We start from the raw sequence: 17255 nt of genomic DNA on the forward strand, positions 1-17255 counted from the left end.
ATTGCTATATTGGAAAAACAGTTAATTATACTCTTCTTCTTGTCAAATACTGATCCGACTTTTATTTCATCCAGCGAAGCATTTTCTCTTAATATCGTAGTTGGGGATTCTTTTTGTTTCAAATTTGATCTTCATCTAGTTATTTGAGTACAGGTTTTTTCAGCAACTTCTTCGATTACCGGTGCACTCTCTAAGACTTGAATACCCAAAGCTTGTTCGTTGTCAATCTCTATAATGCTTTGTCCTTCTACTTGAATAGAATCAAATGTTTGAAGCACCTCTTCATTTAATGGCTGAGCTTCAACCATATCTATTTTCATTATCTGTTGGCATTTGTCTTGATTGTCATGTTGAGTTTCTGTGTTGACATGTTCATTGCTTGTAGATGCAAAAACTCTTTCCGAAATATCAACTATGAAATGACAGCCCTTGAAGAGTGAATGAGTTTTTAGCAACTCTATACATGTGTGAAGATCTAAATCTTTGGATACAAGCATTCCTTTGCTTGTTCCAAGGTTGATATCAAACCATATCACTGCTTCAAACTTTTCTCTATCCAATTCAATAAGCTCAAAGATCTGTTTAATGAAATCTTCAAACCGAATTGACTCAGGTACTAGAAAAAGCTTTGTTTGATGATCAAGATATTTATAGTCTTCAGTCCATCTACCATTAAAAGCAAGTATAATGCATATTGTTTCCATCCTGCAAGTCAAGAGAATGGGAAACTGAGGACATACGTTATAAAGCAATCCTTGTATAATTAAGAACAGGTATACTGTAAGTGCAAGACCAAGGTAAGGACTAAGTGTCCTTAACATTTTAACTTGGATTTAAAAGTTAAGGACTGCCTGTCCTTAACTTTTGAACCAGAAATTAAAACTTAAGGAATGTCTGTCCTTAACATTTGAACATGGAATTAAAAGTTAAGGACTGCCTGTCCTTAACATTTGAACTTGGAATTAAAACTTAAAAACTGCCTGTCCTTAACATTTGAACATGGAATTAAAAGTTAAGGACTGCCAGTCCTTAACATTTGAACTTGGAATTAAAAGTTAAGGACTACATGTCCTTAACTTTTGAACCAGATATTAAAACGTAAGGACTGTCAGTCCTTAACATTTGAACATGGAATTAAAACTTAAGGACTGCCAGTCCTTAACATTTGAACTTGGAATTAAAACTTTAGGACTGCCTGTCCTTAACATTTGAACATGGAATTAAAAGTTAAGGACTGCCAGTCCTTAACATTTGAACATGGAATTAAAAGTTAAGGACTGTCTGTCCTAAACTTTTTAACCTGCAAGTCAAAACTTAAGGACTCATGTCCTTAACTTTTCAATCTGTAATTCAAACTTAAGGACTTCCTGTCCTTAACTTTTTCAATTTGAAACTCAAACTTCAGGACTTAGTATGCAGAAGAACAGCAACAAAGTGAAGGACATTGTGTCCTTAAGTTTTTCAATTCAATTTGCAAAATGAGGACAGTAGAATCAAAGTTAAGGACATTGTATCCTTAATTTTTGAATTCAATTTCCAAAATGATGACACTATGTCCTTAATATTATGTGCTCAACTTTTATAGAATTATCATAGGAGGCGATGTCCTTAACTTTATCAATCCAGAAATTCAAAAAAAAAATCAAATTCTTATCTACTATATAATCAAATCAATACAAATCGGAAAAAGTATAACTATATCGAAATAAAAATCGATAGAAACACATGAAAGTATAACTTACTGTTTTTCTATGTCGATTTTTTGGATGAAAATGTTGAACTTTTGAAATTGGAAGAGAATTGCGATCACAGTGTCGATCGTCGCTTCTGCTGCTGTTGCTGCTGCTTCTGGTTCTGTGGGATTAAAAGCGTAGGTATAACTTATACCAGAAGGGTAATTTCGTCCAGTCAGGTATAAGTTTATTAAAGCAGTGGCTAAAGCCTAAATACATTGAAAACACTGGCTTTAAAATAAAAGCAGCTACTTTTAGTGGCTATTTGTGCACTTCGCCCTCTTTTTGTAGGTGATGGGGCATAGCGATCTTTTTGTAGGTGATGGGGCATAGCGTACTCCAGTTTTCCTTGGCAATAGTTTCGTTTTTGATATCTGTCTTAATGAGTAGAGAGGTAGCCGAATTAGGATATATATATATAAGAATTATTAAATTTAAACTAGATCTGGTAAATTATGTATATGTATTAAAAATTATTAGATGTGTATAAGAATTAAATTTAGAATCTAGTTACTAGAATTTAAAGTCGTATCTTTGAATCCAGAACTCAGAAATTTCTGACTCTACTTCTGTTTGAAATGTGAAATGACCTCTACTCGAATGACCTTTTCTCTTTTCTTAAAGACGAGAAAGATTGCGGCGTTTGATTTGATTGGTAGAGCGACGAATGTTATTTTAGAACTGTACTGGAGTTCTAATATATATGGATGTGCAACACTTTTGATTTTATCAATAGGTCCTATCATGATAAGATTTTACCCATAGGTTCTATTGTTATAGTGGAAGCTACCAAAGTTATATCGCCCCTAGAAAGAGCCATGCAATTAAGTCATATTGAGTGAAGTTTTCTGAAAATTTTACAATTATGTTAAGACTTTGGTATTCGAAACTTGACTGATTCATTAAACCATATAGGAGTAATTCACAAGTATTGTGTCATATTAATCGCGAAAATTGTATAGGTCGAAATCTGTCTCAGTACTTGGGGCTAAGTAACATCGAGAAAAGAGTCAGCTGAGGTCGACCAGAAAATAGTGAGGCTCATGATCGAGATGCTAAGATGGTCGAGGTCGAGCAACACAGAAAGAGCAGTAACGGCTAGCTTATTAGAATAGGATATTAAAGAGAATATTCCATTGAATATTCTTTGCACTTATACTATCAGGATTTGTAGGGGGTATGTCCCATACAAATAGGAAAAAAGAGAATGACCAAAGGCATGTGATATTCATTGTAATAAGAGCAGACTTTACAAAAAAATTCTCTCACTATTGCGAAGATACAAAGGTTACCTTTTTATCAAGATCCTTGCTTATGTTATTCAACACTTTTCCATCAGATCTAAGGATATTTCGAATGTTCTAAGATCTATCTTTCACTCATTATTATGAGGAGGAATAATCACTCAGTTCATTATTTATTGGGTGAACCCCTTCTCCTATTTACATAAATGTCATTTATTGCGATTTATTGCTAGTTATATCTCCATTATTGCTCATACTTTTTGGAATATTTAATAAATGTTGTTGCCAACTCCACACCAGATCTCTCTAACGTGAGCTGTCTATTAGAAATCCTTATCTAGGAATATTATCATTAACTAGGTTTAATCCTTCAATAAACAAGTATAATCATTTTAACAAAAAGTTAATACTTTTTTGGTCAAACAGAAACTAACTCAGATAAACTAGAAGGGGACGATTGGAGCACTTGATCACAGCATGAAATTCGGTATGAGATAATATAATGCTTGATTGATCGTACAAGAAATAATAATTGATCATCACCTCATTATAATGCAACTTTTGGTTGGTGAAATTAAAATATTTATACTATTACTCAAGAATTCATGTCATTTTATGAGAGATCGATATGTAGAACAAAAACACTGTATTAACAGCAATGGATTTATCTATTTAAAGACAAAAATTCCCTTTCGAAGTAAAGATTATTCACTTACAACTGTCTCTTTTAATATTAATTACTCCTCATATAACAATCAATATCACATACATAATCATACATATAATGAACCAAATGAACTCCCGAACGTTGTAATAGGGTTCGAACTATGTATGCCCTTTTTTCTCAATCTTTTCAGATTCGGCATATTGCAAATTCTCGACCATGAAAATAAGCCAAGTACTCACCCAACTTCGACGCCAATACTCAAAATAGTATAAACATTATGACAGAGACAAAAAAAGAATACTCTCGTCTAGTACAAGGAAAGCGCTTATTCGATTATGTCACCTCAGTTACCCCATGTATACCAAAACTCTTCGGGCATTCGTGGGTAAAATTCCTTTGTAGAGTCCCGCTTTATGCAACGACACTTAACTTACCGTTTTCGCTGTACCCCTTCACATCCCCATAGCCATCGTCATCAACAGGTGAAGTTACAGAGATACTAATCAGAAATCACAAAAATATGTATGGGATGGAAGTAGAATATAGAAGAAAAAAAATGGATGGCTAATTAAAGCATCTGACACAAATAAGCAAAAGCTAGAACTAGTACGTCTGTTCCTTTAAAATATCAAAACCATGCACAGACAGTAATAACTCAATCTACGAAAGTTGCATTAATAGAGCCCAAAATTGAGAATAATACAATGACCAGCACGACCGGGCATGCAGTAAAGCAAGGGACTACAAAGACTTAAGCTGCCTATAAAGCTCACACCCCTGTTTTGCGCAATTCAGCAGCACCATGGGCAAAGTGGCACCTTTCTCCAAAAGTGCAAGAACCTTTAGCAAAATTCTCACACAGCTTAGTCTTGTAGTTGCTCATTTGAGGTGGAGGTCCACCCTGTACTGCCGGTGCTCTTCCCGGGCCACCAACTGATCCAAGACTGCTGATCAACTCTCTTACCATGGCACTAGCCTGCGAAATTTGTTCAAATGTGCCCTCCAGCTCAATGTTCCTGAGATTTTTATCTGTTTCATGCTCACGGATAGCCAGCTTGGCTCCTGTCTGACGACAGATCTGCTTAGAGTTCACCCCGCCCTTCCCAATGATAGCTCCAGCAAGGGAAGCATCGACACTGATCTTTGCAGTGGCTGAGGTACCAAAGCTAGCAGCAGGTCCTGAAATAGGAGGCTCCATTCGCCCACCAAAACGACCAGGAATAGGCCCACCCCCCATGGCACGTGGATCTTCTTGTGATGGCACGATAGGCTTGCCAATTTCCCAGTCCCCATGAGCAAAATGGCATTTATCCCCAAACTTGCATCCTTCAGCTGAGTTGAACTTGTTGCAAAGTTTGGTTTTCACAGCAGGAGTATTCCCATTGGGCATGGGTGGTGCTGCTGCATTTCTTGATGCTGGAGACGGTGCCATATTCATCATCTGGGCCACAGCATTATAGCCACCAGGAACATAATGAAGAAAGTGGCAGCTCTCACCAAAAGGGCAGCCAGCAGTGCTGCATAAAAACAAGATAAACTTCAAAATCAGACTAAAAGCAGATTTCGCATATCATATAGCAGCATGGATGATGCAGACAGTAGACACAAGCAGATAATCACACTTACAACACAACTGGACTAGAATATTAGCACAAGTGCACTCTAGACAGAACGCAAAATATCCTATTATACTAACCAAGCAATAGCACTCTTCCTGGACCATTAAGTGAAGTTATCAGGTTCGCCGGTCATGATGTGAGATTGATTTAATCATGTAATCCAACTGCATGAAGCAAGGTCGAGAGAGGCCAGAGTTCTATAATCTAACTACCTAGAAGACAATGAGCATGTAAGATAACTGCATAAAGCAGGTTTGGAGAGTCAATCCAACTTCCCAGAAGTCAATCACCACCATCTTTCCCCCCCCCCCCAAAAAAAAAAAACCTCCAAAGCAGATAAACAAAGAAAACTATCCATTTGGAACAAAGCAAAACAGCACTTCAAGAGCAAAAAATTGATTTTCTTGTAAAAATAAGAATTAAAATAAAAATAAAAGGAAAAAAATGTATTAACTCCAATATAGTCTACTTTCTTTAGCACCCACCACTCCACAATTCTAGAAAAGAAGACAGTTTAGCACCAACATAAAATTGTTAAAAACACCTCAAAGAAAAGAGAGAAAAAAATCATTTTAAAAATCTCTTCCTCCGCAAAAAATCTCGAGCTTCTGGAAACAATAAAACACACACAAAGAGAAAAAGCATAGCAGCCTGGCTGGCTTAATCACTTAAATGTGTTTCAAAAATATCTAATGTACGAACTCAATCGCACATTAAACTTCTAATGGGAAAAACTACTACGCCATCTCTTGTGCAAATCAATATCTATAACCCAACTAGTAGGACACCACTTGCATCTGCTCTCAGTGTACTTTTGAAAAAAAAAAATATACAAGAGCATATATACTGCCATGTTCTTCCAAGTGTCACAAGCGACTCAGAAAATCTCAATGCAGAACCCGGTCAATATAATCAAAAGATTTAACAAAGATAGATAAATAGGATGCACAAAAAATCAAGATAAACAGCACTGGAGCTTACAGATGTCGCTGAGTATCTTAATCTCAATATTTTTAACAGCAATTCACCACTTAAACCAACTTACAACAGTTCTCAAAGAGCCAAAAGAGTTCCAAAAAAATGGGCCATTCAGACCATTAAACGGTAGCTAATATCCACTGTAGATTACAAGAATTAAACTAGAGTTAAAGAGAAGCTAGTATACCTCGGTAAATAACAGAAAGAATCACGTACCTGCTATTCTAAATACATTACAAGAAGGCTAATAACATTATAACAATTAAGATAATTATGGGGCAAACAATTACATGATTGTTGGGATACAACAAACCATAAAAGATTGTTATTGAGAAAATATAGAAGTTTGTCATTGAGAAACCATATTGTTTCTCACTCCATCTCCACTATATCTGGGAATGCTATCTCTGGAAAATTTGTTAACAATAGCTTGTATGTGAGAAACCAGGGACATTATAATTCCTCCAAATGCGTAATAGCTGACAATAATTATCTCAGCAAAATTGTTCATCATTATGCTTTTAGAGCATTTGGGAATCTCACGAGCATAAATCTATTTTTTGGCGCTTATGACAAGAGAAGAATTATTAGAAATTATGAATTGTTGCACTTGAGATCAATTAAATTCCAAAACAAATTAAAGTTCAAACTTCAATATTAGATTAGATAGGTAAAGATTTGAACCTGAAAAACTTCGTGCACGGCTTCGATTTGCTTCCTATACCACTTGATAACGAGTCCATTTCTGTTGCACCAAATTAATTGCATTTTTTACCAGTTAGAAATTAGTTAGTTGTTTAAGAACTGATGGTAGATTAAAATTAGACAGACATCATAATTTTTATTACCAGCATAACAGGACTTGCCTTATGCTATAAGGTGATAACTCTTCAAGATACCCAACTTTTTCATCATACAAAGCAGATGTAACTATATTAAATTTCAATTCAGATGTTCTTAAGGTTTTTTCTATGTATACAATAAAAACTATTGGTTATTCTCAATTTCATCCTTTAGGGTAAGATAAAAATAAAATTTCCAAAATGTAGTCTCTACTACCCCTTTTAAAATACTCTGCATCCCAAATTATAAATTTATATTACACTGTTTCTGTTTTGGGATGTACAAAATTATTCCAACGCATTTCTAATTTTTTATAAGTAGAAATCTATTTGGGGCCAACTGTAGCCTTTGAAACTCAGGAATAAAATGGGCCCGCCCCTCTACCCTTCTCCACTTAACTAAGACTTGGTTCTCATGGTGCAAGGCTCGAAAGTCACAAGTCTCAACACATTCTTAATATTATTTCATATATCTGCAGCACTGTTCAAGAATTCAAATTCATTTAACAATTTGAATATTTCAATTGCTTTTTTTTTCAACTACCACTCTAGTAGGTTCTTCCACTACCACTATTAGATTAAACAAATCAAATTAATATCCCAAACAACGTTCCAGCCAAATGCTGTCCAACAATCAAAATGCTTCTACAACCACTAGAGAATATAACAAAAAGGTTAGTCAAACAGAGCAAAACAAGCAAGCAACTTAAAAGCAAAAAGTGGATCTAAGAAGTTCTGTAAAACAAAAGAAACAAAAACACAAACCTGACTTAGCCTTCTTGAAACCACCATTGGCATTAAAACCACCTTCGTTTCTGTTTCTCTTCCGAAGGTCCATGTCTACTAACTCTCAGATCCAAACAGACGAATAAAAATTACAACTAAAATAATGATAAAGTAGAACAAAAATAGAAGCTTAAACGAAGAAAGATTTTGGAAGAAAAAACCCTAACCCTAGAACTAGGGTTTTTCTCGAAGGGGGAAGAAGAAGAAGAAGAAGGGTGTGGCGGTTGAAGAGAGAAGCAGAAAGCGTGATGAGTAAGAGATGAGATAATAAATAGAACAAACAGTACCACTAAATAATATTATTATTAGTAGTGGTAATAATAAATAGTGGAATCATATAATTTGTAATTTTGGATTTGGAAATTGGGGTTTAAATTTGGTTAAGAGTGTGAGTTTGGAATCCGGCCGCGAGTTCCTCGAAATTTGGATTTGGATGAGAAAAATCAGGGGAAGTCACGTGCTCTCTGTGATGTTAGCTGAGGGATCTAGTAAAAGTCACGTGCACGAGTACACCTGGTTCTATTTGGGCTGTAGTTGCTTTTGGGCTGAATTGCCAATGATAGCCCACTAGTTAACCCACTTCGTAGTCCTACAATTTGGAGTGATTTTTCGAAGGAAATTTTACCTTCTATAGCAAAGGTATACACCATATTTATTATAGGAAATTGGCAGAATAGTCTAGGAGACACTTGTACTTGTTCTGGTTTATTATCCCGGTGCCTACACTCCATAAAGTTTCATCCAGACACTTCAACTTAATCAAAACAAGACTTTTAAACACCTCCGGAATCGTGTGATGCTCACTTGCTTGACGTTGATGACAAATCAGCATCCACATCAGATTCTATACCAAAATAATATTATTTAACAAAATTTTAATTTCATAAACAAAAATTAAAATAAAAAAACAAAAAACTAAAATTAAAATTAAAGAAAACTCATCCTCCCTTCTTCAAACCCACCCACTCAACCTTCTTAAAACAATAACCCACCTGCCATGGCTCCTCCACCATGAGTACCACTACTTCCTTCACTCTTCGTTTAAAGAAAGTTATCTAGCCATGAAAAATACAAGAGCAGAGAATTAAGTCTTTTGAATTTTGACTTATTCCTATACCCCAATTTGGAAGGGCTGTGAAAAAATTTAAAAGCTAAAACTACCGGAAGAAATGGATGAATCATAGAGAAGGGGAAGATGACATGATGGAAGAAGAAATACATACCAAGGAGAAAATCTAATGAAAGAAGGGATTGAAGAAAGATGAAGAAAAAGGGGAAGGTAAAAACGAAGACGAAAGGGGGGGTGGGAGGCAGAACGGAGGGCTGAAGAAGAAGGAGGGGGGGCGGAACGAAGGGCTGAAGAAGAAGAGGAGGGGGGCAGAACGAAGGGGGATGGATGCGCGGGGGGGGAGAACGAAAGGGAATCGCTGGTAGTATTTTATTTATTTATTTATTTATTTTTATTTTTTTAATAAAGAAAAATCATCAGCTCACGCACCTAATGTGCGTGTAAATCACTCATTTTGTCCACCTTAGCCATATCAATGCCACATAAGCTCGGTCAATGGTCAGAAGGGTTTAAAAGTCTTGTTCTGATGAAGTTGAAGTGTCTGGGTGAAACTTTATGGAGTGTAGGGACCGGGATGACAAACCGGAATAAGTACAAGTGTCTCCCGGGCTATTCTGCCTAGGAAATTTTACCTTCTATAGCAAAGGTCTATACCCTATTATTATAAATCAAAACCCTTTTAAAATATTATTTTCTATAGCTTTTTTTTATATAGCAAAATAGGTATTTATAATATACACTACCATTAATTAAGGCATTAAATACGATATGTACCATTTTTCTCTCTCATTCTTTTAGTTATTCTCTCCCAGCAAAATATTTCTTCTTTCTCCCTCCACGATCTCTCTCTCACAGCAAGATTGTATTCGCAATTTTTGAAGCACGATTCTCTTTTTCACTTTCTATGTTTTTGTTCCAAAAATTCATGGTAAGTGTTAAAGTTTTTGGGTTTTTGGTCGGTTCAAGATTCTTCTTTTTCTCTTCACTTTTTTTTTAAACCTTCACCACTGTTAGATTTTCAACAGAAAATTTTAAATTTCCTCTTCAATGGCCGATTCAACAATTTTGAAACAAGAGGGTCACTACGACTTTCTTTTACGCCGAATATTGCAATGGATTTCTCTATACGGATACTCCAATATTTTTACACCGGAGAAGATTCAAGGGCTAGGGTTTTTGTTCGCCTCCATTTTTTGTTTTAATACAATATATACAATATTTTGCTTGGCCGGAAAACGCCATCTTCGGCGAACTTTCTTCCCATCTTTGCTATTTAGTCACATACAATGATAAAAATACATTTTATTATGTACAAATTCACTCAAATACATTTTACTTTTGCATAAATATATCTTTTTTGCTTGTATTTATGTATTTTAAAGGTTTGTATTTTTTCAATACAGTTGAATACATCTGTATTCATGCATAAATACAGGATATAAACATTGAAATACACTGAATACAAACACTAAAATAGAACAAAATATAAACAATGAATACATTTAATTCTAAAATATAGTGAAATACAGTAAAATACACTGAATACAAATAAAAATACATACAACTAATAAAATATACTGAATACAACAGTAATAACATGTATTAGAAATAACTAAAATACTGTGAATACAAATACATTTGAATACACTATAGAGAAAATAGCGAATATAACAAATACGAACAATGAATCTAATGAATACAACAGTAAAAAATAAATAAATTAAAATACACTAAATACAAAAGTTATATACAACTGAAAAATCATTCTAATTAATTGGTTGATAATGAGGCATGTTAGAATTTATTTTGTTGAGTTATATTAGGAGTGTATCCTGCTAGTTGATATTATTTTCATTATTGGACAACTGAACATACCTATTTTTAAGGTGATTGTTGTTATTGTATTCATGTATACATGGCGCGAATACAGCGAATACACTACCGTAACAACTTTATAGTAGCTATAGGAAGTAATTATGTATATGGTAGTTATAGGAAGTTAATAGCCACTAAACAATAGTGGTTTCTGAAAATTCCACTTTATTATGAACTAAAATTATTTTAAAATATTATTTTCTACATCTATTTTTATATTTTATAGCAAAATAGGTATTTATGGTATATACTACCATTGAGGCGTGAAATACGCTATTTATATTTTTTTTTTCTCTTTCTTTCAATTAACACACTATTCTCTCTCAAAATTTCAACAAAAATTTTCCTCTCTCTTCCTTCTCTCTCTTCAAGAATGGGCAAAGAAAAAAAATCGGAAACAGAGTACAAAAATGAGAGAAAGAGAGAGAATAAAAAGGGATAGATAGTAGGGAAAGAGAAGGACAGCCTTGGATAAAGTTTTCAGCAAAATTTGAGAAAATTCCTAGAGTTCTCAGATACCTTTTTTTTTCCTTTTTGATTTCCCTTCTTGAAAAAAAAAACAATCCAAAAAAAGAGAGTATATCTATTTTCGGTTCTAAATCCAGTTTCCAACTTTCGATTCACATTTTTTATGACGGAGAAGTTTTGAGGGTCGGGGTTTTTATTCGTCTCCGTTTTTAGTTTTAATATAATATATACAGTATTTTGCTTGGCCGAAAAATGCCATCTCCGGCGAACTTCCTTCTCTTATTTGTTATTAGTCACATACAATGATACAAATATATTGTATTATGTAAAAATTTACTCAAATACAATTATTATGTTTTTAAATACATTATTTTTTTTTTTGCATGTATTTATGTATTTTGAATATTTGTATTCTTTTAATATAGTACAGGATATAAACATTTGAATACATTGAATACAAACACTGAAATATAACAGAATATAAACAGTGAATATATTTAATTTTAAAATACAGTAAAATACACTGAATACAAATAGAAATACGATGAATACAAAAAATGAAATATACTAAATAAAGTAGTAATAACATGTATCAGGAATAACTAAAATACTGTTACAAATACATTTGAATAAAACTGAATACAAAAGGCAAAATGGACTCATGGCCACTTAAAGTTGTGTCAGTTTGCCAACCCGGTAGACAAACTTATATATTTCCTATTTTAACACCTCAACTTGATGAACTGAATGCAAATAAACACTTCCGATTGAGCGTGTTGTTCACTCGCTATGACATGAATGTGTCACAACCCAAGTTCTCTCTCGGTGAACCGCCGTGACGGCACCTAGTCTTTACAACTAGGTAAGCCTAGCATTTTGCGAAAATGAAACGAAAACATGAAAACTAATAATTTAACAGGTAAATTTAATTAAGAAGTTTAGAAGCCGCTCGGCATATACAATAAACACTCTCGAACTGAACATAAATGCTCCAAAAACCCGGAATATCATGAGTCACAAGCTACAGAAGTAAATAGTGCTTCTAAACTCCAGATATACCTCGAAGTCTCTAAGATCGCCTCGCCTCACTGGAAATATGGCCGGGAAGAGGTACCTGGATCTGCGCACGAAAAACATGTGCAGGAAAGGGCATAAGTACACCACAGCGATACCCAGTAAGTGCCAAGCCTAACCTCGGTCGAGTAGCGACGAGATCAGGTCAAGGCCCTACTGGTATATATGTATAATAAGATAAAACAGTATGAAATATCGCAGTAAAGATAAATACTAACAGTCAACGAGAATGAAATCATAAAAAAAAAACAACTCAATACATAGAGATAGCAACAGTGAATCTCACGGGATACCGTCCGTAGTCCCAAACGTAAATGTACAGGGGATCCCCGGGATACCGTCCCGTAGTCCCAAACGTAAATGTGCAGGGGGATCTCCCAAAATACCGTTCGGTAGTCCCAAAGTAAATATCCAGTACAGGGAGATCTCCCTGGATACCGTCCCGTAGTCCCAAACATAAACGTGCAGGGGAATCTCCCGAAATACCGTTCCGTAGTCCCAAAGTAAATACACAACTCATTCAACATTAACAACAGTTTCAGCAAGGAAATCTACAGTTTTGATTAAGTTCGTACCAAAGAAGACAGGTAAGTCTTACACTAAACATGCTGCACAGAGTCTAGGTAGGCAGTTAAGGCACATAAGCATATTTTCCTAAGCTAAACAGGATAGCTACATATACTAGTATTGCTCAATTAAAGGAAAACATAGATATTTACTTAATGAAAGCGGTGTTTTTCAATAATAGCCCATGTACGCACTTGTCACCTCACGTACACGACATTCATATATCAAACAATACCAAATCCTAAGGGGAGTACCCCCACACAAGGTTAGGCAAGCCACTTACCTCAAAGCAAGCTCAAATCAATCCGAAATCACGCTCTTATCACGAGTATCCAACTCCGAGTGGCCCAAATCTAATCAAATCAATTACATAACGTAAATATAGCTACAAGCAACTAATTTAGCTAATGAAATCAAAGCTAGGGCAAGAAAATAGAAAAACGCCCAAAAATCCTCTCCGGGCCCACTTCTCGGAATCAGGTAAAAGTCACAAATTATGAACACCCATTCACTCACGAGTCTAACCATACCAAATACACTCAAATCGATACCAAAATATCGATCAAAGTCCCAAAATTCGGCCTAAGAACTTTTCTCAATTTTCCTAATTTTTCACCCCAAATCCGAAATTAAATGATGAAATTAAGCTTAGATTAATTGGATATAACTAAAAAGGAGTTAGGAATAATTACCCACAAACTTCCTCCAAAAATCTCTCCAAATTTCGCCTTCTACCAAGCTCTCAATCAAATTTTGGAGTTATGAACTCAAACCCTCGTTTTGAACTTTAAAAATATGCCCAGTTACGTCCTTCTTCACGAACGCAACCACCACCTCACGTTCGCGTAGAACCAAAAATCCACTGCTCATTTTCGTCTTTCGCGAACGCGAGTTCCTTCTCGCGAACGCGTAGCTTCAGCTGCCAGGACCTTCGCGAATGCGACCCCTTATTCGCGAACGCAAAGAGTAAATCCATGAGGTCCCATCTGCTCCATCTTCTCTACGCGAACGCGGTGTCATTCATGCTTTCGCGATACACTGAAGTCCAAACCTTCGCGAACGCATCCCCGGACTCGCGAATGCAAAGAGCATTTTCTTCTTCTGCCCAAACTCTTCTTCGCGAACGCGAAGAATAAATCTCTGCAACAAAAACTAGCAGAAAATCTACTATGCTTCTAAGTCGAAAAATGACCCGTTGAGCATCCGAAACTCACCCGAGGGCCCCGGTACCTCAACCAAATATACTAACCAATCCTAACACACCATATAAACTTAGTCGAGCCCTCAAATTACATCAAACAACGCTAAAATCATGAATCACCCTCCAATCCAAACTTAATGAACTTGAAATTTCAAAATTCTACAACCGATGCCGAAACCAACCAAACCACGTCCCCAAATTTTTCACACAAGTAATATTCAACACTACAGACCTACTTCAACTTTCGGAATCAGATTCCGACCCCGATATCAAAAATTTCACTATCGACCCCAAACTCCAAAAATTCAACTTTTGCCATTTCAAGCCTAAATGAGCTACGGACCTCAAAAATACAATCTGGACACGCCCCTAAGCCCAAAATCACCCAACGGAGCTAACGGAATTGACGAAATTCCATTCCGAAGCCGTCTTCACACTGTTCCGACTACGTTCCAAATTCTAAGACTTAAGCTCTCATTTAGGGTTTAAGTGTCCCAAAACACTCCGAAACTCAAACTCGATCATCCCAGCAAATCACAATAGCAGAAATAGATACGGGGAAACAGTTAATAAGGGATCGCGGCGTTAATTCTCAAACGATCGGCCGGGTCATTACATCCTCCCCCTCTTAATCGTTCGTCCTCGAACGAGCATAGAGACATACCTGAAGTGGTGAAAAGATGAGGATAACGGCTGCGCATATTCTGCTCGGTCTCCCAAGTCGCCTCCTCGACTGGTTGACCCCGCCACTGAACCTTTACTGATGCAATGCTCTTTGACCTCAACTTTCGGACCTGCCTGTCCAGTATAGCCACTAGATCCTCAACGTAAGATAGATCCTTATCCAACTAGACTGAGCTGAAATCCAATACGCGAGACAGATCACCGTGATACCTCCGGAGCATTGAAACATGAAATACCGGATGAACTCCTGCTTGGCTGGGAGGTAAGGCAAGCTCATAAGCAACCTCCCCAACACATCACAACACCTCAAAGGGACTAATAAACCTTGGTCTCAATTTGCCCCTCTTTTTGAATCTCATAATGCCATTCATAGGCGAAACCCGAAGCAAGACCCGCTCTCCAACCATAAATGAAATATTGCGAACCTTCCGGTCCGCATAAAGGACTGGGCTGTGGGAAGTCTATCCTGAATCACCTTTATTTTTCAAAGGATTTTACTGAAATTGGAGTTTAACGAGATGATTTGATTTGTATCCTGTTTTGGAGACATACTGTACCCGCTATGGTGCTATGACGTGGATTACGTAATTTCTTACTGCTCAGTCTTCATTCACTTTTATTACTTACTGAGTTGGCGTACTCACATTACTCCCTGCACCTTGTGTGCAGATTCAGGTATTTCTGAGCTTTCAGCAGCTTCTGTGTATTTTCCGGAGTTGGCAAGGTAGCTGCACGGCGTTTGCAGCCCTACCCTTCTCCTTCCTATCCTAATACTTTATATTTCAGACTTAATTTGTATTAAGCAGACAATGTTGAGTTGTACTTAGTGGCTCATGACTAGTGACACCAGATTCGGGCTGTGTTGATTGTATTTTTGTACTCGTTTCCGCGTATTTCTCTTGATATTTTAAAATGAAACAATTGAGACTTAAATCTGTTTAGAAAAGAGTAAATTTTAGAAAAGATCTTTCATGTGGTTCGTGTCGTTTCGGCTGGCCTACTATTGTGATAGGCGCCATCACGACCGGGGTATTTGGGGTCGTGACAGAATTGGAGAAACCACAAACCATGAAATTTGTAGCCCTTTGAAATGCTTTCCAAAGGAATATTGTGGAGCCTGAACGAATTTTTGAGCAAAGAGTTATGTGTGTTTTACTGGACTATGCGTACGTCCCTAGGTAGGCGCCAAGATGGTCTCGTGCGCGGTCGCACACTTGTGGCAATGCTACTGCCTTGTTGCGCATCCAGGTGCGCGGTTGGGCCTTCAGATGCGTGGGAGCGCACCCGGGAGTCATTTTAAAAGCCCTACTTCGTCCCCACACCCTAAAACCCAAAAACTTGCTCTAGAAAGGGAAACTATCAAGAACCTAACTCCTCAAAGATCCCTCCACCATCCAAGGTAAGTTCTAATGGTGATTCTAAGCTAATTTCAATTTCCCAACACCTTATTTATATAGGTAAAACCTCCAAATCATTAGATATTCGATTGGAGCATCATTGTTGAGAGAAGAAACCCTAGAACTCAAATTCAAGAGGATTGAAGTTCAAAAAGGTAATGTCTTCGCCTCTAATTAATTATACCATTGAATTAATGATTATAGACTCTATGTTCATGAGATATGAGTTCATGGGTTTGCTAGAAAAGCATGAACAATTATATGTTTGGGTTATTGATTGTTGATTATTTGTTAAGGGTGTTGTTTATCTTATGGGTGAAGAAGAATGATATTGATTACAAGAAATTTGAGATTTTGGAGTTTATCTAGGAGGAAGATAATGGCTTGTTGGGTGTAGAAGCACCATTAATAAGGGCTATAAAAGCTTTATTCCTACCAAGTGTTTGAGAAAATGCCTGAGTGACCAAAACATGAGTATTATTGCTAATATGGAACCCATTTGACTTGTATTGATATAGATTAAAGTTGAAAGGGTTGGCGGATGTTGTATTATGCCCAAGAGCAGGAAGTTAAGGTATGTGAGGCTAACTATTCATGTTTGGTAATGTTAATGATTCTCCCTACACTACGTTTCTTTTACGACGTTACTAATTATCTCAGAAATATAGTTAAGCCTAGTTCCCTGAATAGTTGCAGAACTTCTATTCTCTAGCTTCATAATTCGTTCATGAATTTCATTCCGAATGTTGTGAGCTTAGTGCGTAATCAATATAAACTTGTGTTTATTTCCCACGAGTCCCAGTCTAGATTACCAGCATGTCATAAATAGTTGAAGCATAAGTTATCATAATCAGTTCATGAATACATGTCTCAGTCTGGTTCTATTTAGCATTCCGATATCATTTAACTCAATATGATTCTCAGTTCCTGATTTTAAATCCCTGAATGTTGACTCTGTACTTGGACCTAAGGCTGCAGTTTATGCTTTATGCATCTTTGGGCTTGAGGCCGTAGTTTATGTTTTATGTAATCTTTGGGTCTGGGGCTGCAG

General features: G+C 36.3%; 1 protein-coding gene across 1 annotated transcript; it reads right to left on the bottom strand.

Moving 5' to 3' along the window:
• Positions 4186–8169, bottom strand: LOC109225479 (zinc finger CCCH domain-containing protein 14-like). Its single transcript, XM_019390149.1, has 3 exons — positions 7849–8169; positions 6926–6986; positions 4186–5161 (listed from the first exon to the last, which is right to left on the bottom strand). The coding sequence occupies exons 1-3, from the start codon at positions 7919–7921 to the stop codon at positions 4414–4416; spliced, it is 882 nt and encodes a 293-aa protein (XP_019245694.1). The 5' UTR covers positions 7922–8169; the 3' UTR covers positions 4186–4413.

Source organism: Nicotiana attenuata, chromosome 5 (assembly GCF_001879085.1).
Source record: "Nicotiana attenuata strain UT chromosome 5, NIATTr2, whole genome shotgun sequence".
NCBI lineage: Eukaryota > Viridiplantae > Streptophyta > Magnoliopsida > Solanales > Solanaceae > Nicotiana > Nicotiana attenuata.